We start from the raw sequence: 24,740 nt of genomic DNA, 5'->3' as shown, positions 1-24,740 counted from the left end.
CAATTTGATTGATGCAAATAAAATTACTACACAACACACATATTATATTATGATAACATAATTCCATCCAAAAACAAAATTTACATTATTTAGAATGCTCAGACACTCATCCTGATACATGCACCTGTAAGTAGTTATTTTTTCTCTAACGATATAATACATGACAGAATCACGCACTTACAATTTGAACATGATATTAACAGCATGTAAGTTTTGTTTTGGAATTATGTTGACATGAAACACAATATGGATGCTCCAAGAAACTAAAATATTTTAAATCTAAAACAAGGACAAATAAGCACAAATACATATATACAGACATATACACTGTACATATTCACATATACATATTGAATGTACACACATACAGTATGTATATTTATATATATATATATGTACACACACACACACACACACAAGCTAAATACTACATTACACTAGCAAGGACAAATGGACTGCAGAGCTGGACAGGGAATACAGTTTTTAAAATTGATGTAAATGCATCATAAATGGTGAGGAGGGGTTGCCATTTATTATGCTTCTACTAGCCTTTTTGCATTCAATAGATCCTTCTTAGTCTGGTTGTCCAGCTGCACTCCAGAGGTAGGACCTGCGGAGGGGTATATTTCTACAAGTCTTTCCTTGTCCTTTGGGGTCTGGGATGCTGAAGAATCTATTTCAGGGCAGGAGATGCAAATCTGGGGGTTTGTGAGATCATCTGTGAAACCTACCGATTCCACTTTCTGAGCATCAGCAGTCGAAATGCTTTGTAAAGTATGCATTTGATCACTTCGTAGCTTGTTAGTTTGAGGTTGAGGTGCTGTAACTGGAACTGATTGTGGCTTGGGAGGCTCTGGTTGCCATGGAAAACTTATTTTCGTCCCAAATATTGAAGTAGTAAGCGGCTCTTGTTTACCAGGAACAGGCTTTTCGTCTTGAAACAGGCCTCCAGAAAGGGTTTTTAACCCTGAGAACAAACTGCTGCTTCCCTCTGTTTGAGGCATTGATAGACCACCAGATGGTATTGGTGAAAATAGAGATCCCAGAGATTTTCCTGCATCACTCGGAGTTGATATAAAACCAAAAAGAGACTTAGCTTGAGGTGGCTCAGTATTTTGGGGTAATTGATCAACTGGAGGTACTGGTACATTAGTATGTGTTTCTTGGCGATCAAGAAGGACTAATTTGTCACTTTGTTTATTCTCAGAGCCTCCTTTACCGACCACAGGTTTCTCATTTATTATCAGTCCATCACTAACTGACTCTTTGTTTTGAGTATTTTTTACCGTATATGAGAGGTCAGATGTAGTACTTGAAACCCCAGTGATTGTAGAGGCTTCTGGACCAACATCCTCAGATGTTGAGGCACTACCCTTTGCTAGGCAGTTGGATTGTTCATGAATGTTAAATACTGGGGTCGAGTCAGCGAGTTTATTTGTGTTAGTCTCAGTGAAAGAGGTGGACATTTTATGTGTTACACTTTCAATCTCACTTTGCGTCTGTAGAATAGTATCAGATGTTGGCTTGGGCTCCATTGGAACTGGTTCAGGTGACTCAGGTGGCTGTCCCATACCACCAAATAAAGATCCACCGATACCCCCAAACATTGATGTTCCAGTTTTTGTTCCTGCACTCTGAGCAGTAACTCCTCCAAATATTCCACCAAGTAAAGAACTACTGGGCTGTGCTGTTGCTGCAGATCCACCAAACATACCACCGAGTAATGACCCACCAGGCTCGGGAATACCAGACTTTGCAGTGGATCCACCTCCAAACATTCCACCTAATATTGACCCTCCAGTTGTGGAGGTCGAATTTTGAGAATTGGACCTGGACGTAGAACTGTCAAATAAACCTCCCAGTAATGATACCCCTGTTTGTGGAGCTCCTGGCTGTGTTTTAGAGGCACTAAAAATACCTCCTAAAAGAGAGGATTCAGCCTGACCAGTTGCAATTTGGGGTGCTCTTGCACCCAGTCCAAAAACTGGACTCGTTTGTTGTTGTTGAGGATCTTGAGCAGCTGAAACTGCTGGTTTGAAAAGGGAGGACATAAAGGATGTAACTTTATCTGCTGGTGAGTCAACAGTAGTTTTCTCTGGACCCTGAGGTTTATGTTGTTCCAGAACCACAACCCTTGTATACTGAGTGTCTGATATTTCCTTTTTTACTTTAGGTAGTATTGTGTCTTGACTGTCATGACTATTTTTAAGCCCTGGCATCTCAGGTTGGGGTTCTTGAAAAGACTCTTTTAACTGACTATGCATAAATTCACAATTGGGTTGCTGTAGTACTTCCTCTTGCTTTTGGGCTCTGGCAGCATCATCAGTTACATAAATTTCAGGAGAGTCTAGAGCTATGACTGTTTTACTGTCATCACTGGGTTTTGGTAAAGGAGTTAGATCTGCAGTAGTATCAGTAGGACCTGTAGCTGAAATTGTCTTGTCATCAATATTTTTATGTGCAACTGTGGCAGTAGATGTTTCAGGTGGAACAGATCCTCCAAGCACTGAATGTGTTTCTTTATCAGTCATCCCATTAGGAACAGAAGCTTTGAGTAGGATACCACCCACAAGAGATGCACCAGTCTGATCCGTGGCTGTTTGAGCAGATGATTCCCCAAAAATTCCAACAGATGTAGAGCTACCATAAGGAGATGTTGAAGTTTGTTTTGAAGTCTCACCAATTTTTCCACCAAATGACCCACTAGTCTCAAGTCCTGTTGATGACATGCCAGAACTTCCAAAAATTCCACTCAAAAGAGAACCTCCAGTGTGAGATCCGGCACTCTGGGGACTAGGGCCTGCAAATAAACCACTTATTAATGATCCACCTGTTTGAGAGGTATTTGTTTGGGACAAAGAGCCACCAAACATTGTTCCAAAGAGAGAACTTCCGGGCTGGGAAGTGGGTTGAGGAGCAGAACCTCCTAATACAGAGAAGATACCTTTGACTGGCATATCCTTGGGGCCAGATGATCCAGGAGCAGACCCTGTAGGTGAAGATCCTGCAGTGCTAGGCCCAGAAAATAATGAAAGGAAACCTTTTGCTGAACTGTCTGAAAAGAATCCAGATTGTGAGGCTGAAGTATGATGATCTGATTCTCTTAACATTGATGAGATGCTAGACTGTGGTGGTTCTTTAGAAGGAGCAGGTTCCTGGGTTGGATCTTCTTTTCCCATTTCTCTTACCACAGTGACACATTCCATATTTGGTTTCATGTCCTGTGTATTATCTAGTATAGTATCAGTGGAAGAGATAATACATACTTCATTTGATATTTTACTGGTAGTTGCTGCCACCGGGAGATGATTAGTAGAAACCGGTGCTATTTGGGATGAATCCTGAAGTAAACAAGTAGTTGGTAGCTCTTTATTAACAGTAACATTTGCAGGCGGTGAATTGTGAGTTTGCTGCGGAGATGACACAACATCATTAAAAATGGAGAACCTATTCTTTGATGGTTCTTTGGATGCTGCAATCCCTGGAGAGGTAGACAAATTTTCACCTCCAACAGCACTGGAAGTACTAAACATTGAGAACAAAGCATTTTTTGGACTTTCACTAGAAGTAGACAGGCCAGTGAATATTCCCCCAAGAATCGAGGTAGTAGACTGCGTATGGGCTTCAGGCTGTGAATCTTGTACATGAGGTTTTGACTGAGGTATTCTCTGTTGAGATGAAGATGTTGGTGGCTGAGGTTGTGGAGGGCTGCTATCATTAAACACTGAGAACAGTCCTTTCATTGGGTGATCAGCTGAACTGGAAGACCCAGGTAGAATTCCCCCTAGAATAGTAGATCCTGTTTGGGCCTGAGACCGTTGGGTGCCGGGACCACTAAAAATGGAAAGGAATCCTGTATTTGGTGGGTCCTTTGTAGGTATTGTCCCCTGTTGTGGTACCTCATCAACTTGTTTGGATTGAGGGGGAGGCTGGGGAGGACTTGGTCCTCCAAACATTGATAATAAACTTTTACTAATTGATTCTTGCTGGGAAAGTTGTGGACTTGCTTGTGATGGATATGCTTGATTCCCACTTTTGGAGGAAGCCTGTGGAGGAGATGCCCCCCCAACCTTCGAGAATATACTTACACCATGTAATTCTTCTTGTGGTGCTGAAGATGGCCCAGGTGTTTGAGATGTGGGTCCTGACTTAGGAGTTGCCGTTGAGCCAGTCAGTAGCTCTCCAACTGAAAATCCAAACAGCCCACCAGAAGGTTTAGTTCCTTCACTGCATTTTGTTTGTTCTTTAGTTGGCATGGTTTTTGATTGACTCATTGCAGGGCCTGTGGAATTTTTGGGAGAAAATGACTGGGATATACTTTTGCCTGGGGGTTGGCTCCATGTGGGTGGAGAGGTACTACTTTGATCCAGTGTTTGTTGTCTCAGTATACCCTTTGGTCTCGATGCAGTTGTGAGTGAACCCTCAGTTACACTAGGCTTCATTTGCTGTTTCTCTAGCGGAGAGGGTTCTGAATTAAACAGGCTGCTAATTGAGCCGAAGAGATTTGAAACACCAACACCTTTGTTATTTGAAGGAGCACCATCAACTTTGCTCTGCTGATTGGCAATTGTTGGAGAATATTTCTGTGGTTCAGATTTTTGTTCTTCTACCCCTACTGCAGATTTTAAGAAATTCATAAAGCCTGCTTGTGGTTGTTCAGATGGTTTCTCCGTGGGTCTATCAATTGGTTTATCAGCAGAAAGTTTCCCAGGGGGTCTAAGCTCAATCACAGATTCTTTTGATTGTAAAGGCACTGACACATTGGGCTCTGGTGGTGGGGTTGCCCTTTGTGCCATGGTAGTCTGACGTGAAAGTCTGGGTTTTGGTGTTTGTGACTGTATTGTCTGGTGAGGCACTTCAGATGTTGTTATTGTGGGCAAAATTCTTCCCTGCATGGCAGCTGGTTTTTGTGTTTTTATCCGAACACTTTCCGGTTGAATTGCAACAGCAGTAGATTCTTCTTTAATGATTTTTGACTTCAGACTTTGGAAACCTGATGAAAGAATGCTCTTTGAATTTTTGTCTGGAGCTTGATCGCAAGAGGGTGTGTTGGTTTTGTTCAATTCCATTTGTGATGCTTTTCCAACAAAAGAGGATATGAGAGAAGAAATCTTTTTGACTTGATGAGGTCTCTCTTCTCCCGGGGATACCCTTTTCCTCCATTCTTCCTCCAAAACGTCATCGATGTGTTTCACTGTGACCCCAATGGATGAGCGTCGCCTCTGGCTGGGTTGGTAACAGTTGTAAAGTGGATGATGATTAGAATATGTTGCAGGAGTAGAGTTCAGGGAAACAGAAACCTTTTGTGCAAGAAATGTCTTAATTTCATCATTGTTCCAATAAGGGCCAGTCTGGTCTTTACTACGACAAGAAAGATCAATAGCATGTTTGGACTGGTCTTCATAGACACAACTGGGCTGTCTTGGATCAATCCTGACTTTGTTTAATGTGTAAGATGTAAAATCTACATCTTGTTGTGATTGAGACAGAAATGAATTTTCAAACATTTTAGAAAACTGCTCAAGATTTAAGTTCATGATTTGATTTCCTTTTCTATATGCAGCAGACAGATCAAGGGGAGCATTAAGAAGTTGAGAATCACAGTTATCTTGACCAGGTAGCCAAAGAAGCTCATCCTCATTGTAAAGTGGAATTTTAAAGCCACAGACACAAACCATTTCATTATGCAGCCAAGCACTGGGAAAACCATCAGATATCTGAGCATCCCCCAAAGACTCTCCTTCGGGGGCACATGCATAGACATATTCCCCCGCTGAATCTGTAAGTAAGGCATAAATGTACTCATGATCTGTATAAATAAAGTATCCACAGTCACCATCTTCTGCAGGCCACCATATGCCTTGCTCCAGAAGTGTAAGCCACTGTTGATACCATTCAGTGTCTTCAAAGTACAATGACTCTTCTGTGTCCGTTTTGACACTTTGAGTATAACATGAATCCACTGGTCCATTCAGATTTAAGAGACTCCCATGAATCACACGGTTATCATCAAAATTTTGCAGGACTGTATTGTCTCTTCCATATTGCAAATTACCAGAATAAGATAAGCTTGGTGCAGTCTCTTCATAATAGCCTTCATGATATGAAACTCCATTCAAGCTATAAGTGCTACCATCATTGAAAGAGTGCCATTTTCCAAACTTTGTGTTACTCTGCCTAGTAGTTAGGTTCAGTACACCCTCCTCATTAAAGGGATATTCTGTCTTTCTCAGGTCTTCATAACTGGAGCATAGTTTTGTTTTTGGGCATCCATTATCATTCCACTGTCCTTCAAAGTGATATAATCCCATTGGCTCCTGGTGACAAACAGTTTGCCATGGTGTAGCAGAGTTAAATGGTTGATATATTTTTGAGGGGCAATAGCAAAGGCCAGGTTCCTTTAATGGCCCAACTTCACAACTCTGATTATATGTTTGATTCTCTCCTTGAAAATTAAGATTTAGTGAGTCATTCTGAAACTGATGCCAAAGAGTACTTTGCCGGATCCACTGATTTTCATCATAAGAAGAACTCATTCCATAAGGAGCATAAGGAGACAACTGACCTTGGTTTATATTTTGAGTCTTTGTTCCTTGAAAACAGGGACTGCGTCTATCAACAAATGGCTGTGTCGTGGTCATCACTGAAGTCGTTGTACCACTTTGTAAAAAGGAATGAATATTTCCTGTGCTATAAGTCGTTGCATGAAATGACTGATGGGAGGAAGAATTACATAACTGAGTTATATTTCCTGTGCTGATTGAGGAGTATGCTGCATTACTCTGGACAGATCGTGCAAAAGTAGCTGATGTTCTTAAGTCTAAACTCTCCTTATCAATTGAGACAGATGGAGTAGTAAGTGCATGTCTGCTGTGTCCTGGATTTGTAGAATTTCGCACAAGTCCTTGACAATTGTCGCTTCCAAATTCAGAGGGAGCAATTTTCACCTTTTCACTTTTCAAAATACCCAAATCAAACTCTGCAAATTTATGCAAGGCTGAGTGTTGTTCAGTATCCAGACCTGACATTTCCACTTGATGACTGTCATTTACATTTTTGTTTAATAGCTCAGAAAAATGTCCTTGCTGAACAGTTTGTGGAACTGTTCTCTCTTTTATTGCAAATTCTTGTGAGGGCTCTTGTATTACATTAGAGTGTGACTTTGTTTGCAGTGGAGTTTTCAATGAAACTGTATAATTATTAGTATTGTGCATTGATTGTCCTGTTGTTGGGCATATTGTGCCAATATTATTAGATGTCTTTGTCAACTTGTTAAACAACCCTGAGAACACGCCTGACTGACTTGTATCGAGCTGTAGCCCACTAGTCTGACTGTTTGACACTTTGATTTCTTGTTGTGTCTCCTGTATTGGTCTGGGCTGCTGTTGGTGGGCCACATGTTGAGAAGAGGATTTGAACAGTCCTGAAAGTAAACCACTTGTTGCCTTTTGTGTCGAGTTGGTCTGCGATTGATTGTCCTTTGAAATTGGGTTATTCCTTGTTTTTGTTTGCTCATGGCCAGACTTACTTGGGGTGAAAGTCTTGTGGTGGTACTGAGGAACGTTTATGTTGTCCGCTGAAGTAAATTTAAGAAAACCAGATAAAAGGCCCCCTTGCTGACATGGCGGTTGCTGAAGTGGAACAGTGTGTTGTCGAGTAAAAACTGGCTTACTTGTCTGCTGTTGGTCAATATGGTGAACTGCTGCTCCAGTCCTAGGATGAGGTCCCTTGTTTGTACTTTGAGTATTCTGGTTAAAATCGTCTTGATTGTATTGAACACTGTTTTGTTGTTGCTCTACTGTTTGGTTGTTTGAAATTTTCTCAGTAGATGCAAATTTAAGAAAGCCAGACAACAACCCTTTTTGTGGAGGTTGTGAATAAGTTTCATCTGAAGCCTGCTGCTGATGTGATGAATTTCCAGGGAAGCTCCTCTGCTTTACAGCTTCAGAGGAAGGTAAAGGACACTGTGAAACAGAGTGATGAGGAAATTGAGGGGAGTTACAGTTCTTGGGTGGGTGATTATCGTGTGAAGACTCCTGAGGTAAATTGCTTGATAGATCACTTGTAGAAGCAAATTTAAGAATGCCAGATAACAGTCCCCCTTGTTTTGGCTGATCAGAGCCCATGTGAGAGGTTTCCTCAGTTGACCTACCTTTAAAAAGACCTGATAAAAAGGTTTGTGATTCAGGTTGATTTCGAGTTTGATGTTGCAACCCACCCTGGGCCACTGTTGGTTTCTGGTTTGATGCTAAATTGCTATTCTTAATTTGCTGATTACTAGTACAATTCTGGTTTGTACCAGCAGGAGCAGAGGTTATATGAAACATGCTTGACAGCCATCCTTTCTCATGGCTTTCCTGGAGCACAGAATTCTCCTCTCCTTTGATAGTTGAGGAAGTTGAACCATGATGTGATTCCACAGAATTCTGTGAGTTCATGGAAACATTAACACTCTCACTGGATGGACACTTTGAAAAACCAGAAAACAAGCCTCCCTTTGCTTTGGGACACTGCTGAGTGGAGACATTGTCAGGGGGGACGGAAGGCAATTCATGTTTACTACTCAATGATGAGTCCTCTGCAGGTTTCTGTAGCTGAGGATCCTCTGAGGATCTAAAGACAGGATAAACTGTCAATGGTGAAGCTTCCTGAGGCTGAACAGGGACAACAGGTGAGATCAATGAACTTAATGTCTTCTTGAAAGGGCTGAAGAACCCAGTGTTTCCTGGTTTGGTTTCGGTAGTTGGCCTTACTGGTCCTGGAACAGACACATACTTCTGTTTGTCATTTATATTTTCATCTTGACTTGGTCCCATATATCTTTCTTGTGATGTACTTCCTTCTTTCCTGTCATTTTCAGCAGTCATCACCTGCATACTTCTATGATTATGTTTCACGTCCAATTGTCTATGGTTTTGAGAATGTTTGGAATCTGTTTGTTTGTATTCAGGCAAGTTCTCATTATGTCCAGATGAAAAAAGTTTCAAGGGATTAAATTTATCCATGACTATGTGCCCTTGAGTACTTTGAGGTTTAGTCACAAACTCAGGCATATATTCTCTCGTTTGAGTCTGACTGCTGGCGTGAGTTTTTGCTTCTTGATCATCGTGTATCTTGGTATTATATAGTTGGTGAGACGGAAAAGAACCAAATGATTTTTCTTGAGCATTTTCTACAGGAGACACAACAGCTATAGGAGCAGGGCTATTTGATTTAGGAATAAAAGACAACAGTTTTGTTAATCCAGATTGTGCAGTATGTGCATTTGGTGTTTGAGGAGCTGGGACCGGATGCTTTGTGCTTCCTCCAACTCTATCAGTAAGAGAACTAAATAATGAACTCACAGCATTTTTTACTCCTGATATGCTATGATCTGTAAATGATTGGGGTTCTCCACTCAGATCTTTAGAACTGTTTTGGTCCTCTCCAAAAGAATCTATTCTGTTGCTACCCTGAGAGGAAAGCCTAGATTTGTTTGATTTAGGAAGGGAACCATACTTGTTTATTTCCTCTTCTTTTTCAGCGAGGTATTCAGAAACGGTCTCAACTAGACATTGTAGCTCATCCATGGGATCAACGTATTCATCACTTGGTTCCTCTACAGGAGAAAGCATTACCTCTGCAGGCCATCCTCCAATTCTAGCTTTTCCAGATTTCTTTTCTTGCATGCTTTGACTATTTTCAATGTCACCTTCATAGGAAAAGGAGTATGTGTCTTTGTAATATCTTGTGTTCTCTGGGGGAAAGTTATCTGCCATAGGGGAAATCTCACCAATATCCTCTTCTACAGAGTAATGCAGATCATCAGCACTCTCCAAATCAAAATCAAACCCCGCCTTTATTCTTGCATCTTGCTCTCTTTTGTATGCTACATAATTTTCCAAAGTGCTGTCCAGTTCATTTTTAGCCCACATCCTTGTCTTGTAAAGAAGCCCATTCTTGTATGGCCTGAGGCATGATGTCATTCGTTCCTCCTCCTCTTGCATCTCTGCTACCTGACGCAGAAATAGCTCCCCTCTTTTTTCGTGGAGCAGTGCAAAATCAGAAGGAAAATTCTCTTCTCTCATTTTGTCTACCTTTGTATTCAGCAACACTCCTGGGTCTTCTATCCTTTTTTTTCGTTGACGATCAATTGTGTCATAGCCCTCCGGATAGGTGACAGGCGAGAACATCCTATGTTGAGTATTCGGATGGAAAGAGGTGTGTGATGGCCCAGGGTAAGGTCTTCTCATTCGAAGGATAATGTTATCCTCATCATCATCCAACAAATCACTTAACTGAGGCTTGCTCTGCCCTTTGTATTTGTTTTCCCAATCTTCAACCCCCATGCCCGAATCAACAGGTATAATTCTGACCCTTCCTTTCTGGTTTAGTGATCTATTGCATTGTAACGTACAAATTTAACAAAAGGATGGGGGTTGATAGAAGGAAAGGAAGAGAAGATGTAAACAAAAAGAAAGAAAAATGCAAACAAGTTAAGCAGTATGGTAAAAGGAAAAAATGAGAACACTTTCATGCAACTTAGACGTCAAACTTATACTTTTCAGTTTAGTCATCAATGTTGTAAGAGAATTACAACATTCTTGCCAGATAACAAAGTATAAGGCTCTTGTTTTTTTTTAATCATCATCCGAAACCACAGATACAGCAAAGGTAAATGACAATTACAGAAAAGTTAAAAAAATTAAAATGTGTGTTTAGTAAAACTTCGTAAGTACAGTACACAACAGTGTTTATAAGAAAAGCATGCTGAAATCCCACCATATGGTGTAAAATGAAACACTTTTTAATTACCATGGGATTACACGGATAAGTCATTGACTCACTCCTTAAATCTTTTTCAGAGAGATGCAGGGCACAACAGAGGACACATCTATAGAAAGTGACTGAATCAATTCTGTCTCCAGAGTAAATATTCTTGGTATACGTGTATCTAACTGAATCTTCTGCTATGGAATAAAAGGGGGGCAGGCAAACTATCACAATAAAAGTAATAGCAATTAAATCAGAACATAGATGTCTGGCTATGAATTTTATAGCGAGAGTAATTAATGAGGAAAAGAAAGATTTTTTTTTTTTACTGATGCAACCGTTCCTTCTACTGCACTGGATTTTATTCTACTGCTGTACACACAACTGCAAAATCTTCAGAATTTGTGTCTATTTGTGTTTGACTGAGTGAGAAAGCGAAAGTTTCATCTTACATGAGTGACAAAGCATCTAAGTGATTCCTTGGATACTCTGCCTACCTGGTTCCTCTTTGGTCCCTGTAATCCAGGTCAAAACTGTGGATAGAATCGGTGCAGGAATCTGGATGGTGTTGCTGCCGAGACCCAATGGGATACTGGTGGAGAGAAGAGTTGGGCTGGGCCGTTGTGTGGTAACGTGGAGGCAGGCTGTTGCTGGTCTCACTGCGGTAGTCACTATCCCTGTCATCTACGGCGCTGTCTTGGTCATCTAGAGCTACAAGAAGCAAGAGGATGAATAAATGATCGGGTCTTAAATGTTCTTTATGACGCAGAAAACTTTATAGTTCATAATGAAAACATCCAAGAGTACATCCTACACTTATATGAATTTGGATCTTCTGAAAAACAATTTCAAAAGTAAAAAGAAAATAATAAAGAAGCAGATGTTTAGGTTATGGGAGTTTTTAAAATATATCCTTCATACATCCATGGAAGACACTGAGATACTCACAAGTTTTTTTTTTCTCCTATAGATGGTACTGATTATCAATGCATGAATAAATGCAAAATTTATGAATACAGTAAATAATTTAGGACATTTTGTCCCATTTCATCTAAAAAAGAGACAAAGCATTTAGAACAGAATTAAATGCTGTAGTTTTTTGTTTTTTTTCATTGACCTTGCCAACCCTTAGAAAAATTCTCTGGAGACTTAACCACGAGTTACTCATCTATAAACAGGGGACAACTGAGCTGTAGTTTATCTCATCAAAGCAATAAAGTGAAGAAGAAACGGATTCTTTTCATATTCTTAGAAATATATAGGAGGACAAAGCATCAAGGTGAAATATATAAATATAGTTTAGCAAAGCTTGCTTGATCAGCTTCATTATGCAGTTACAGCTACAACTGAAAGATATATTAATAGTATGCAAAATTGGAAATAAAATATTAAAAGAGTAAAAGCAGGAAATGATGTTAGAAAAAAAGCCAAAGGGGTAAAGGAAAACATTAAGGGATCTCAAGTGTTAGATGAAATAATGAGAATAAAATGGAAACTGTATAGATTACATGTTACTGAGGAATGTTACTGAGGAACACTCAGCATTGGGACATGCAAAGGGGACTGGGGTTTTTGTCAGGAAAGAGAATGCCATTAAAATGTGTTTTACATACTCAGTGGCTCAGCCCATCCGAAATAGTTGCCTGCAGACATTCCACGTAAGATGTACAGTCAGAGAATTCAGGGTAGGTAAAAATGAAAAAAATAAAGTGTCCTTTTGTAGTAATGTTATGTAGTGTTGAGAGAAACTGTGTGAAAACAGACAGACTGAAATGTAAGTCATTTTTAATTCTGATTTAGTGCTACATAATGGAGAACAACAAGGCGAAGGAAGTGAGAAGAAACAATAAATAAAGAAAAATAAACATAAAACAGAAGCCTGGGAATAGCATTAGCTCCATCTTGAGGCCAAGCATATTATGAACAGGTGGACTCACAGCACTGGGAAGCTGCAAACGGCAAAGAGCGACTCTGAACGACATCCTCAAGAGGGAACTGAAGAGGAGACAGTGGAAAAACAGCGGCATCAAGTACGTCCTTCCTGCTGCCAGGCTGTTATATTTAAATACCACAAGTAGCACTTCACAAGAAAAAGATATTCTATCAATAGCATTTCTGTATCACTATAAGATATACAAAACACAGGAACAAATAAGAGTGTTTTTGATAGAAAACGAAAGATAAAACTTTCTGAGTTGATTTGATCTTTCGTATGTCGCCTCGTTTATCATAACATCATATAACAAAATATTATTAATTTCTAGTTTACCTCATCATCAATTCCCATTGTGTTGATTCGTTCCAACTTGCCCGTCCAATATTGTGCCTCATCATCAGGGATGTCTGGTAAAAAAAAAAAAAAAGCAGAAAAATAAAAATGCGTTGTGTTTCATAAAAATGCAGCTCCCAGTGTTTTCACCATTCGTGTTCCATTGTAGCATCAGTACACATGCATGCCTATTTAATTTCAAATTACCCTCTTAGTAATGAGGAAATAACTCTAGTTAGTGAGCAATGGCCATGTGCTGTTGTGGAAACAAAAATATTAGTAATATGTTTCACCACAGCACATTCAAAAGCCCTACAGGTAGGCTTTTAAAAAACCTAGAGAAGAGCGGTTTCAAAAGTTACTGTATCTTCACTAACACAAACTAAAAAACAAAATTCATCAATACATCAAAAACTCCAGGTCAAAAATATTTTTAAAGAAAATTAAGAAATCCAAAGGTAAATATAAAAAAGTGTAGAACTGGTACAATATAAAATCAACATTTGGTATATTTGATAATAATGGTTCATAGATATATCTCATTTTCCATTTAAACCAACCAATAAAACCAGATCTATTACCAATAATCACACAGCAGCAAGAGGAAACCAGGAATCTAGTTTAGTTAACATTTACAAGATCTGTAACTGTGAATGTTACATTTTTTCATAGATTTACTTGTACTGTACGTATTGTTTTATGCTTGTCTGAGTGCATGATTTCTTTTTAACTTTCTATATACTGTATATATTTATTGTAACTGAGTAATTGGCATGTCTGTACTTCATTATTGCTGCCTTGCCTGTCTTGGCCCAGCATAATGACATTGGTTGATATAACAAATAAGCACAAAGTTGAGATCTCTGACCATTCCCACTCAAGGGAGCAGGAACTGCTCTGTAGACAGACACACATTAAAGACCACACACACAAAGACCTGGGCTTCAAAGACACACTGGCACAAAGCTTCAATGAAATGTGGCACAGATACAGACTCATGATAACCTCCTGCAACCTTAAAAGGGTCTCTTAAAACAGCAAAGGGGGCTGTCTCTCAGTCGGTGGACAAACACCAGGCTTTAACTTTGATGCTGTTTGATCACAAAGCCTGAGCCCTATATGTTGGCAATGGAGACAGCATAGCTGGAGCTGCAGAAGCACGGCCCACTGAGAATACAAAGCTTTAAATTTGTTCCGATGTTAAAATTATGTTCATCAAAGGATTTCATATTCTAGTGTCTCATCTTATCTGTGAAACTGAGAGTGAAAAGAGAATTGCCCCTCTGGGGATCAATAAAGTTTGAATTATCATTATTATCATTTATCATTATCAATGGAACAATCTTGCAGAGAAAATTATATTTAATGATCCTAAAGGATCTGCAACTGATGGGCTAGTGACCCAACTCTAAAAAGCTGGGCTCGCGCTAGCCCTTCGCCACTTCGCCATAGGCGAAGTAAATTCAAGATTGGCTACAAGGTTTTTAGACTGTGTAGCCACAGTGGTGTTCTTATTTTTACGGAAAAAAGGACAAAACTTAATACTTTTTCGCTCGCTAGCGCCGCTATTTCCGCTAGCACTGCTATTTCCGCATGCCGACGGAAATAGCCGACGAATTTAACCGAAGTGACCCGAATGCTCCCAATCATTAAATATGCACTTGGGTCATGACCTTCTCTTGTCCAATGAAAAACAAAAAGATTCTTTTTTTATAAGCTAAACCCACGAATTGGTGTACGACAAAGGCGAGGACAATCGCTTGAAAGAAAATGAGAATAGAGTGTTTTATAGTAGATTTTGAGTTAAAATTCTAATTGAACAACAAATGGTGAATGTTGAGAGGGGGGAGGAGTTGTGAAAGACCGATCAGAGGGTAAATGAAAGATATTATCAATACTTTTTTGTAGTCTTAGACTTTTGATCTCTATGACCGGCAGGAAAAACCAGCGATGCATGTACATGTGTATTCACCTCGCTTGCTATTTTATATGCCTTTTTAAATTGAAATGAAAAATTAGATTATCGAATTTAAAAAAAATATAGTCATACAAAATATTACTCATTGTTTACTTGTAAGTTTTACTTGGACTACAAGACATTTAACTTTGACTTACACTTTGATTTTAATAAATTTGATTCTTGGTATTAGTCAATGTTTACTTGTAAGTTTTACTTCCTATTACAGCAAGCCGCTGTCTTGGACACAGAATGTGGCTTTTTGTGGCTTACTCAATTCTTTTAGACTGAGCCACAGTGGCTTAGTCATACTACTCCTAGTGCAAGCCCAGAAAAGGAAAAATGTCCTCATTCCCAACAGAATCAGATATTGTTAAATGTGAGAAATATCTCACAGTTATCAAAACTGTACATTTTCTAGCTGTGAGCACCTCAACATTACACTAACTCACACAAAGATTGTGTTACCTTATCATGTAAATGTGCTCATGCTCATGTAGAGTCAGTTGTTAATATGGTCCTTGTACTTTCTATTCTAGTTAAGATGGCAGATCAATATAAGCTACGGTTGCATAAGTCTGCAAGACATAAAGATATAATCGATGTTAAACAGCGCACCAGGCTGGATGATTTTTGCCATGCAAACTTAAAAAAAAACCTGACTTCTGACATTTTAGCAGTACGCATGGGTGATCTTTGTGTAACTCGGTAGATCGTGGTTTGATTTGCACTATCGTCATGTCCATTACAGCACTGGGAAATACCTGTTTGATAGTGTGATTCATTGCCTTGTTCTGGAACTTTAATATGAAACTACAATAGTAGTAAAATGAAATGAAGGGTTGTAAACTGATATCTCACCAAAAGGTAGCTCGAAGCGAGTATCCAGCAAAACTCGATGAGGTGTTGGGTTCTTGGTTCCATAGATCTCATCTGCCTTCATCAGAACCTCTGCATCCAGAAAGATCCAATCGCCTGAGCCCTCCTGCAATCAGATCCATACTGTGATATTTACATTTGCTAACAAATTGACATTTTTGTCAATTGAAGTAATGTAATAAGAAAGCATTATACTATGCATTGTACAGTGTTTTTACAAATAAAAATCTTCATATTGTTAGTAAGGTAATGGGAAAATATAATTTTTCATTCTGTTCTTTGTATGTTTCTTTCCGAACTTTATATGTGTGTAGATGCACTTTCCAACCTCCTCTGATTGTTGTATACTCTTTAAAGGAATCCAAGCCGTTCCCACCATGGTGTCCCAAATAAGGCCTTTGTTCCATACTTCAACTATGAGGCCAAGATCCAGCCGGTTGATCTCGCTGATGAAAAGTAATCATATATAAAATAACATCAAGCTTCCATAAACAGTTCAGAAAACATTAATGGATAAAAGTCCAAGACAACAGCTGATTTCTTCAAAACCAAAATTTGATGATACTACCAGAATTATAAAAACGTGAAACTAACCGGATAAACCATTTAATCACGCACATGACATTTTAATCACACTCCATCAGAACATTGGACATATTTATTGTCAGACCAGACCATTGGCTAACAAAGGCTACTTCCTCTGTTCGATGTTTGTTATCTAATAATCCATTCAAGCCTCATATTGTCATTCAACATGCTATTCAAAGGGCTCAAAAACAGTTTGATGACAGCAATAACATGGGCATATCAAATTTGAAAAGAGTCCCATGGCAAGGACATTTGCATATCCTCATCTGTGGCAGTTTACAACTATAAACAGGATAAACAAAAGGCAGATGAGAGGAAAGATAATCAAAGAGAGCGGATCACTGCAAAAAGAGCAGGGGAGGGCGATGAGCATCCAGGTGCGGAGATGTAGGCTTTCTGAATCAGGTGCTCAATTCAAAATAGCAAAGAACAAATGAATATAGCAAGGGATTCAAATGAACATCTCAAATGAGAGACTTCTGCTGTTTAGATCCATACAATACCAACAAAGCATATTTATATTTTACCATTAAACATGCATTGATGTTTTTATGAAACACTAATGAAATTTGACTAAATTTGCTCATGTTGTATTACTAACTGGAAACAGTGTATCAACAATTAGTTGAGTAAAGCGTTAATGTTTTGAGTTTGTCCCAAATTGTGTTTCACTTCTGCTTAAAACAATTCAGAAATGCATCCTGTAATTAAAAAATCCTAGATAGAACATATTGGATTTTTATAAAAAAGAAATAGTAAAACAATAACAAAAATAATAATAATTAAGAATAGTAAAGAAAGCAGGAACATAGATCTGTCTGAAAATAATCAAATGTGTCATCAGACCAGAAACACCAAGACTAAGTATTGCCTATTTTACATCATGTTTGTTTTAATGTTCCAGGAAAATGAACAAAAACTTTTGGTTTGTTGGTGAACTGGCAAACGTCACTGGTTTATCAATTACGATTATATGGATTTAGTTGCCACCGGTAAATGACTGAACCTTATTTTCACTTAAAGAACAAATACAAATATGTACAAATATGTAAATGAAACCAAGACAGTAGTAGACAAAACACATCAGAATTAAAACTCCTACAGATTTAGCTGATGTTGGGATATTTGGAATTCCCTTTTGCTCGGTTTTACTGAAGGTGAGTCATGATGTGTTTGATGGATCTTTGCTTATTAACAGGTGGTGCTGAGCCACCCTTAGACGTGGCTGACACATCATTAACAGACAGTAGAAGGATGAAGGTCTGGAAAAACAAACAATGTTGCAATGAGGGAGTGAACACAAGACAAACAAGGGCACACATGCAACAACGTGAAGGCCCTGTCGTCACCATAGATACTCTTAACAGGGAAAGTGAAATGAGGATATTAAACTACAGAATTACTAGAAGGAAATGACTTGAAGGAAATGAACAGCAGCTGTTCATCAAGATAGATAGAGGATTTCCAAGAAAGAGCATCTCCACTTGACTCCTTTCCAATAATTTAAAGAACCAAGAAGGAAGTGGGGGAATAAACTGTAAAGTTATTGTATGTAGAAACAGCAAAACATATATGTTAGAATAATGTTTATAAGTTATCCCATATTTACTCTTTTATATTCCTTTATTCTTTGTACTGCATAGCATGACCATATAAATGTTTATATCTCTGTGTGAGTGTCTTGCTATGCATTTTGAACCTGACAATATATGTCAGTTGGAGCTTTTGGAGCTCCTGGATAAATTCTCTTTAGATATCCTTGGAAATCTGCCTTAAATGAGTTGTAAGTACTTCCTGTGGTGTATATGAATATCTTTTGTTGTTCACAATGAGGTTCCAGTAGGACGCTTATTTTGCAATAAATCTGACATTTATTATACTTGGAGATTAAATAATTAAAATTGAACTGGTTCAATAAATCCTGAAGCATGGCACCACTGTGTCTGTGTTTGATAACTTACAACATGAAATCCTGTTCCCAGCATGGCTGGTCCCCCCGCACAGTGATAGTTGTGCTTTTGACATTCTGCACCTTTAGCGTCACATACGTGTTGAACTTATCTGAAACAAAAGAAAAATGGGAACGACAGAGAAGGTCACGATAAGAATAACGTATGAATAAATGAACGAATGGAAAAGCAGAGTGTCAGACGTAGCTCTTTCACCATGACGTTTTCAACATGAAATTTAACACTTTAAAAGTAAACAGGAAGCAGGTCAGATATTCGTCGGATGTGAGTAAGACTAACCAGGCCAGTTCTACTTGGACTTTGTGTGGGTTAATAAAAAAGCAGTGCTCTTATGAGAGTAATAGCAGATAGAGCCAGGCTTAAAAGAGCAGCACCCTAACCCTTTTATTTGAAAGAAAGCCAATCCCATGCAGCAGATATAAGCACTGGCACTGACTGTGCCTGTTATCTCTCTCCCACATTATCACCTGTAGCTTCCCTTCATGTTAAATATCCCCTTAAAACGTACAATACACAGATGAGGAAGCAGGTCTGCTGGTGATGTAATAGAGTGGGCCTCACTCCTGACCTATTTAATGCCACTCAAAAGGTCTCTGTCAGACCTGATGAAATCAAAATTGAAAATGAAATTCTGTCAGGTCACAGACAAAAGCAGCTTTTACAACTGCAATCCTGAAACAAAGATTAAACGTGACAAATGGCAATTTCTATCGGAAATAATAGTGCTGAAACTTTACCTGAACTGATTTGGATGCACTGGGAGCGTACTGAAGGTCTGATCACTCAGACCAGGTTCAAAAATGGTTTGAGTGACATTCAAGCACTAGCTTTACATGCAGTACCTATAAAAAAAAAAGTGAACTGGACTAACAATACAGTGGGACTGGACAAGAGAGGTCAGAGTCACCCTCCTTTCTCAGGAGACTGAGATCTTTCAATGTCAACACAACCAAGCTTCAGACATTTACTCACGAGCCAGAGGCCAATGTCATTCTCTATGCTACAGTGTTCTGTACATCCTAAAACCATTTTTTACTTGACACTTTCTCAGTTTACATATATTGCAACATTTCATAGGATCCTGTAATCGAGAACACTGTCAATGAGTTGATAAAATGCTCCGACAAAATCTAAAGCATTAACGCACTCATTTGGCATTAAAATAAAATAAAATTTAAAAAAATCACACTTTACTGATTTTAAAGTGTCAGTTTTGCTTTGACTATATCATTATATTAGCATGCAAACCATGTGTCTGAAGAGTGTTTTACTTGACAACAATCGAGCTCATGGTGTTAATTTCACTATTTATACAGCACTTATGAAAGAGCACATATTGCTGAGAGTAAACACTTAAAAACCTCTACAAATACAAAACATAGTAACCAAGGTGTTTTTTTCTTTCTTTGTTCCAAGAACACAGAAACATGAGCTGTGGTTAAGTTCATTTCTTGGATTTGACAAATGTATTATGCCATTAAGTTAAAAACATTGTGTTTGGCTATCTTTTTCTGTTTGGATTGATATATAACAGAAAAAACATGTTGTAAGTCAAAGCAATACATATATGTGTGTGTGTGTGTGTCTGTGTGCGTGAATTTAAATATATATATACGCATACACACACACATACGTAAATAAAAGAACAATGTAACCATGGGCAAGCAATGCTCACACACACAGGGAAGTCCACTAATATCTACATCAGTTGTTAGCACTGGGTGGGGTGAGGGCTTACTTGGGGGGGGGTGTAGTTGACACAAACACCACCTTTCATTTCCAGCAGCATGTTAAGAGAGTGCCAGCATGTGCCTGAGAGGCCTGCACACTAGTGGTCCACTCTGCAACGCAGCATGGATCCAACCCCCCTGCAGCCACCAGAGGACCACCTTAAACCAATGTGCTGATTCTGAGTGTGGGCACTGTGACACCTTCAGCTGTGAATCTGTACATGTGAACCTTTTTCGAGGGAAGATTAACTGCAAGGGTGAGGGTTTAGGTAAGGGTCAGACTGCAGTAGCTTTAGCAAATTCATCCAATTAACCCCAAGTATGGCCAGCTCCATGGAAAATACAGAATAATATCAAACAAATCATTTCAGTACTAAAACCACATTTGCAAAATTCTACTATAATATAGAGAATTGCGATATGAAAACCCCAATACAAACACAAAAATCAGAAGATTTGAGTCTGAGGACAATGTTCTCACAGCTCCTGGAAAAACTCAATATGAACTGTTTAGGCCTCCCTGTACTTTGTACTGCCTGTACTCATAAATGTGAGCCAAGTGTAATAAAAAAATGACCTCATTTCAAATATGTAATAGATATAGCTAGTATATTTTACACATTATGAAACACACACCTTTCAGGCAACACAAAATATACATAAAATCTTATTTATTTTTTGGTTTGTTTGGTGGTTGGAAACCTCTGGAAATCTCTTGAAAAAATGTCATAATTCTGAAAAGTCAGCATAAAAATGTTTTGTATTTATTCAACTCAACAGTTCTTAATTCAGGATTTGTAAAAGGAAACAAACAGTATGTATGTTGGCTCCAGGGAATGTAGGACACACACACACACACACACACACACACACACACACACACACACACACACACACACACACACACGGACACACACACACACACACACACACGGACACACACACACACACACACACACACCTTGGTGTATGGGAAATAAAAGCAAGACATCAGCTGCTCCTTTGTTGACTGATCACCTGACCACACTAAACAAAGATTTTTTAGTTACCTAGGCAACTTATTGAAACATTTACTCTGCACATAGCCGTTAACACAGCAGCCAGATGAGTCAATACAACTCAATGACGCAATGAGACAATATACAGTTGACACAGGTGGATTCTTACAACATTCCACTGACAGGACATAAATAAAGATCAAACTACATCCAAACAGCACTCAGCAATGACTGCCAACCTGACACAGTCTGAAAGCATCATCCATCCATCCAACTGGCAGCCACAAGACATCAATGATGACAGCAATCACTGTCTGGAGATGGCAGTAGCAGAAAAAGAAAATTTAAAAAACATTATTATTAAAAAAAACAGTTACTTACGCCACATTTAGGACAACCCCACGGATAGGAGATCAGATACAGAAAGAGGATGTATGGATTAGATAAGAGCTATAGGCTGGGTACAATTTGGGTTGTTGAAGAGAAATAACTGGCAAGAAAAGTACTAAGTTTACCAACACTGGATTCATCAGTATGGCACCAATGTTGGTGTAACAGTCATTACATACCACTGGAACATCTTTGACTGTTTTACTAAGTATTATTATATTGATAATGTGATCTACGATGACAAACCCACTTCAGGTTTTAAGGTCAGCCAGGAAGAGATTGAGTCCTTTGCATTAATGCAGGTTCCTTTTACTGTTAGTGGTCAAAGTAAGTCCTCATTTTTCTTCCTGCTATAGGTCCCTGGGCAAAGGTTTTAACACAGGCAGTTGGAAGGTTGGCATTTCAAAGTCAGTCATTTCAAAGTCAGTTTACATGGAACAGAGGAAACCACTGCATTACAGTATTTTCCGCACTATAAGGCGCACTGGATTATAAGGTGCACTGTTTTTTTTTTGGAGAAAATTGAAGGCTTTTAGGTGTGCCTTATAGTGCGGAAAAATACTGTACATTGGAAGACACTCGCATAACTCCAGCACCACACAACCCTTATCAAGCCTTCGGTTTCTTGTGACCATCAGAGGAAAGTAACTGGCCCATCTAAGGTCACCTTCATTTCTAATGTGTACAACAATCTTCATGAACACAGAGTTCCAGAGCATGAAAAACACACAACGCAGGCTGGCTTTATGAAAACTTTAAGGAATCTTCAAACTAGCGTGGCACTCAGTGAAATGCATATCTCCACCAAGGCCAGACAAACCACCACGTGCTTACCTGCTTGGGGCAATCTCACTTTTAAATCTCAGTTTTATCTGAACCAAACTTCAATGAATTTTTCACTGTCATATAAACCATTCCTTCTTCCGGGAATCATATTTTAGGATTTCAATATAATCCTGCTAAAAGACTAACTAAAATGTAATTTCCTTTATGGAGGTAATGAATCACGTGCGTTCCTATGAAGTGGAAGTGACTTATTAAGAGCACAGAGGGAAAAAAGTTCTCATTCCTGAAGGATCAGTTATGAATAGAGAATGTTCTTTTCTAGAAGAGGAATGAGAAATGATGTGATATAATGACAAAAAAAGACAGCAATTACAGAACATCCATATAACATTTAAATAAAAGATGTGAATATCTATGCAGCAAAACATGCATCCTTGATATACAATAAAAGACAGCTATTTCAGTACTCAAAGGCCCATTGTGGCATGACAGTGATCGGACACCTCCCTTTTACTTTATTTTTGTCAAAGGTAGACCTTGTGTTTGTTGAGGTGTCATGTTTCAGACAGGAAATTTCAGTTTCCTTGAAAGCCTTCTTTGAGCAGGTTGATAGTACTTAAGCTTTACATACAACATTACAACAAAAACAAATATTTTTTGTTGTTGTTGTAAGAACAAAGTCACCATAAACACGCCGAAGTTAAAACTAAATTAGATTCTTCACCAGAGTCAGTGTGAACAGACTGCCTTCTCAAGACACTGGGCTCAATCGTAGCAAAATCAATGAATATTTACAGTTATTAACAGTGTGACTGTAAACTTTGATTCTCATGATGGACCACGCACAACAACAAGCTTTTGCCACGCAGCGACAAAAGCCACTCATATTTACATTTCTCCTGAGGAAGATGAAAAGATTAAATTACTTATCCCTGATGTTTGCTGTGTGACAGGTGTCACATGTGGTTCAGGGAAGGGAGGAAGGTACAGAAAGATGTTATTAGCAGTCAACATAGAGCTAATAACTTCAGAGCTGCTAACGGAGACACATAGGAAAGACCAACAAAAAAAGGTGAAGGAAGTTCACTAAGAAAAACATGCTACATAAATGCAGAGACTTGCTGGCTTATTCTGTTTAGCAATTATCCTTAAAGCACATGGGTTGAGGTGGGGACTGTCAATTGTCACAGATCAGCAGATCCAAAGCTGGAGTGACTTCTTGCTCATTGCGTCTCCCACACTTAAGCAAACGTCACAGGATTTAGAGTAAGGAGTGAAGCTGAACACTGGAGGGATTTATGTAGGTGGAGGTGATGAGGATTTGGATTTAGCAGCCTCTGATCTGAGCTCACCTGAAGGACACGGGTTTACATAACACAAAATTAACAGTAGCTCTCAGTGACTTGCCAGAATTTTGGCTGACTAAGCAAAACAAGAGAAAATTGTCATTTACTACTTTAAAACGTAAAACTCTCCTAAATGTAATTTGCCTACCTTTAATTATTTTTTCTTTGTAAAGTTTTAAGCCTGACCACAAGCTTAACCATAGACAGTGATTAATGGCAGCCATTTGGATATCATATTTATATACAGTATCTAAACCTTGTGAGAGTTGCAGGACATGCCATGGAACACTTGCAATGAGGGCTGGGACAGGAGCGAGAGGGGAAAAGAAGAGAGAAAGGAGAAAGAAAGAGAGAGAGAGAGAGAGAGAGAGAGAGAGAGAGAGAGAGAGAGAGAGAGAGAGGGAGAGAGAGAGAGAGAGAGAGAGAGAGAGAGAGAGAGAAGGAGAGGGGGGGGCAGAGACAAAGACACAGAGAGGTAGAGGGAAAGGACAGAGTTAAGTCTGTTGATGTAAAGCGAAAAAAAGTGGAGCAGAAGTAAGTTCTCACCTGGTGGTCCTTGGAGCTTTGCTTTTTTCACTGCAAGACAAACAGAAGCAATGATTAGACTAGTTGGAATAGCAATCAAAATTAAAATGGAAATCTACTAAAATGTGATGTGATGAAAACCGGACCGCATCTCCTGTTACTGAAGCCTAACAAACTCATTCATATGCAGACACGAAAGCCGTGAGTCAATAACTCATGACAGTTGAAAAACATGAAGGTCATGCAAAGTAATCTTTTGCACGAGCTGGAACCATTCATGCACAGCTAAACCAAAAGAGGTGAGCTTTGTTGTAGTGAGTGGTGGAAATGTTATGGATGAACAACATTAATGTTGGAAAAACACAAACATCACTCACTATCTCCTTTGCAATCATGCCCAATGTGTAGTTTCCATTTCCCCAATTATATACAGTATTTTCCACACTATAAGGCACACCTAAAAGCCTTTAATATTCTCAAAAGCCGACATTGCACCTAATTATACAGTGTGCCTTATGAATGAAAAAAGGTTTAAAATAAAGCATTCATT

At 38.9% G+C, this 24,740-nt stretch overlaps 1 protein-coding gene across 4 annotated transcripts in view; it reads right to left on the bottom strand.

The window, feature by feature from the left end:
- LOC137608006 (protein unc-13 homolog B-like) overlaps positions 1–24,740 on the bottom strand; it is a 56,064-nt gene that overhangs the window by 24,945 nt on the left and 6,379 nt on the right. For 3 of the 4 annotated variants that reach the window (XM_068333965.1, XM_068333967.1, XM_068333968.1), the window contains exons 2-8: positions 24,212–24,241; positions 18,407–18,506; positions 16,186–16,303; positions 15,840–15,963; positions 13,022–13,095; positions 12,690–12,747; positions 11,250–11,463 (exon numbers count right to left, since the gene is read on the bottom strand). In XM_068333965.1, the coding sequence (XP_068190066.1) occupies positions 11,250–11,463; positions 12,690–12,747; positions 13,022–13,095; positions 15,840–15,963; positions 16,186–16,303; positions 18,407–18,506; positions 24,212–24,241 (718 nt within the window). Of the gene's footprint in view, positions 1–11,249; positions 11,464–12,365; positions 12,396–12,689; positions 12,748–13,021; positions 13,096–15,839; positions 15,964–16,185; positions 16,304–18,406; positions 18,507–24,211; positions 24,242–24,740 lie in introns of all 4 variants that reach the window. The other variant, XM_068333966.1, reaches the window with a different exon arrangement.

This window comes from Antennarius striatus, chromosome 15, assembly GCF_040054535.1.
Source record: "Antennarius striatus isolate MH-2024 chromosome 15, ASM4005453v1, whole genome shotgun sequence".
Classification (NCBI taxonomy): Eukaryota; Metazoa; Chordata; class Actinopteri; order Lophiiformes; family Antennariidae; genus Antennarius; species Antennarius striatus.
The sequence above is the reverse complement of the archived record's forward strand: the minus strand, read 5'-3'. Positions and strand labels throughout refer to the sequence as shown.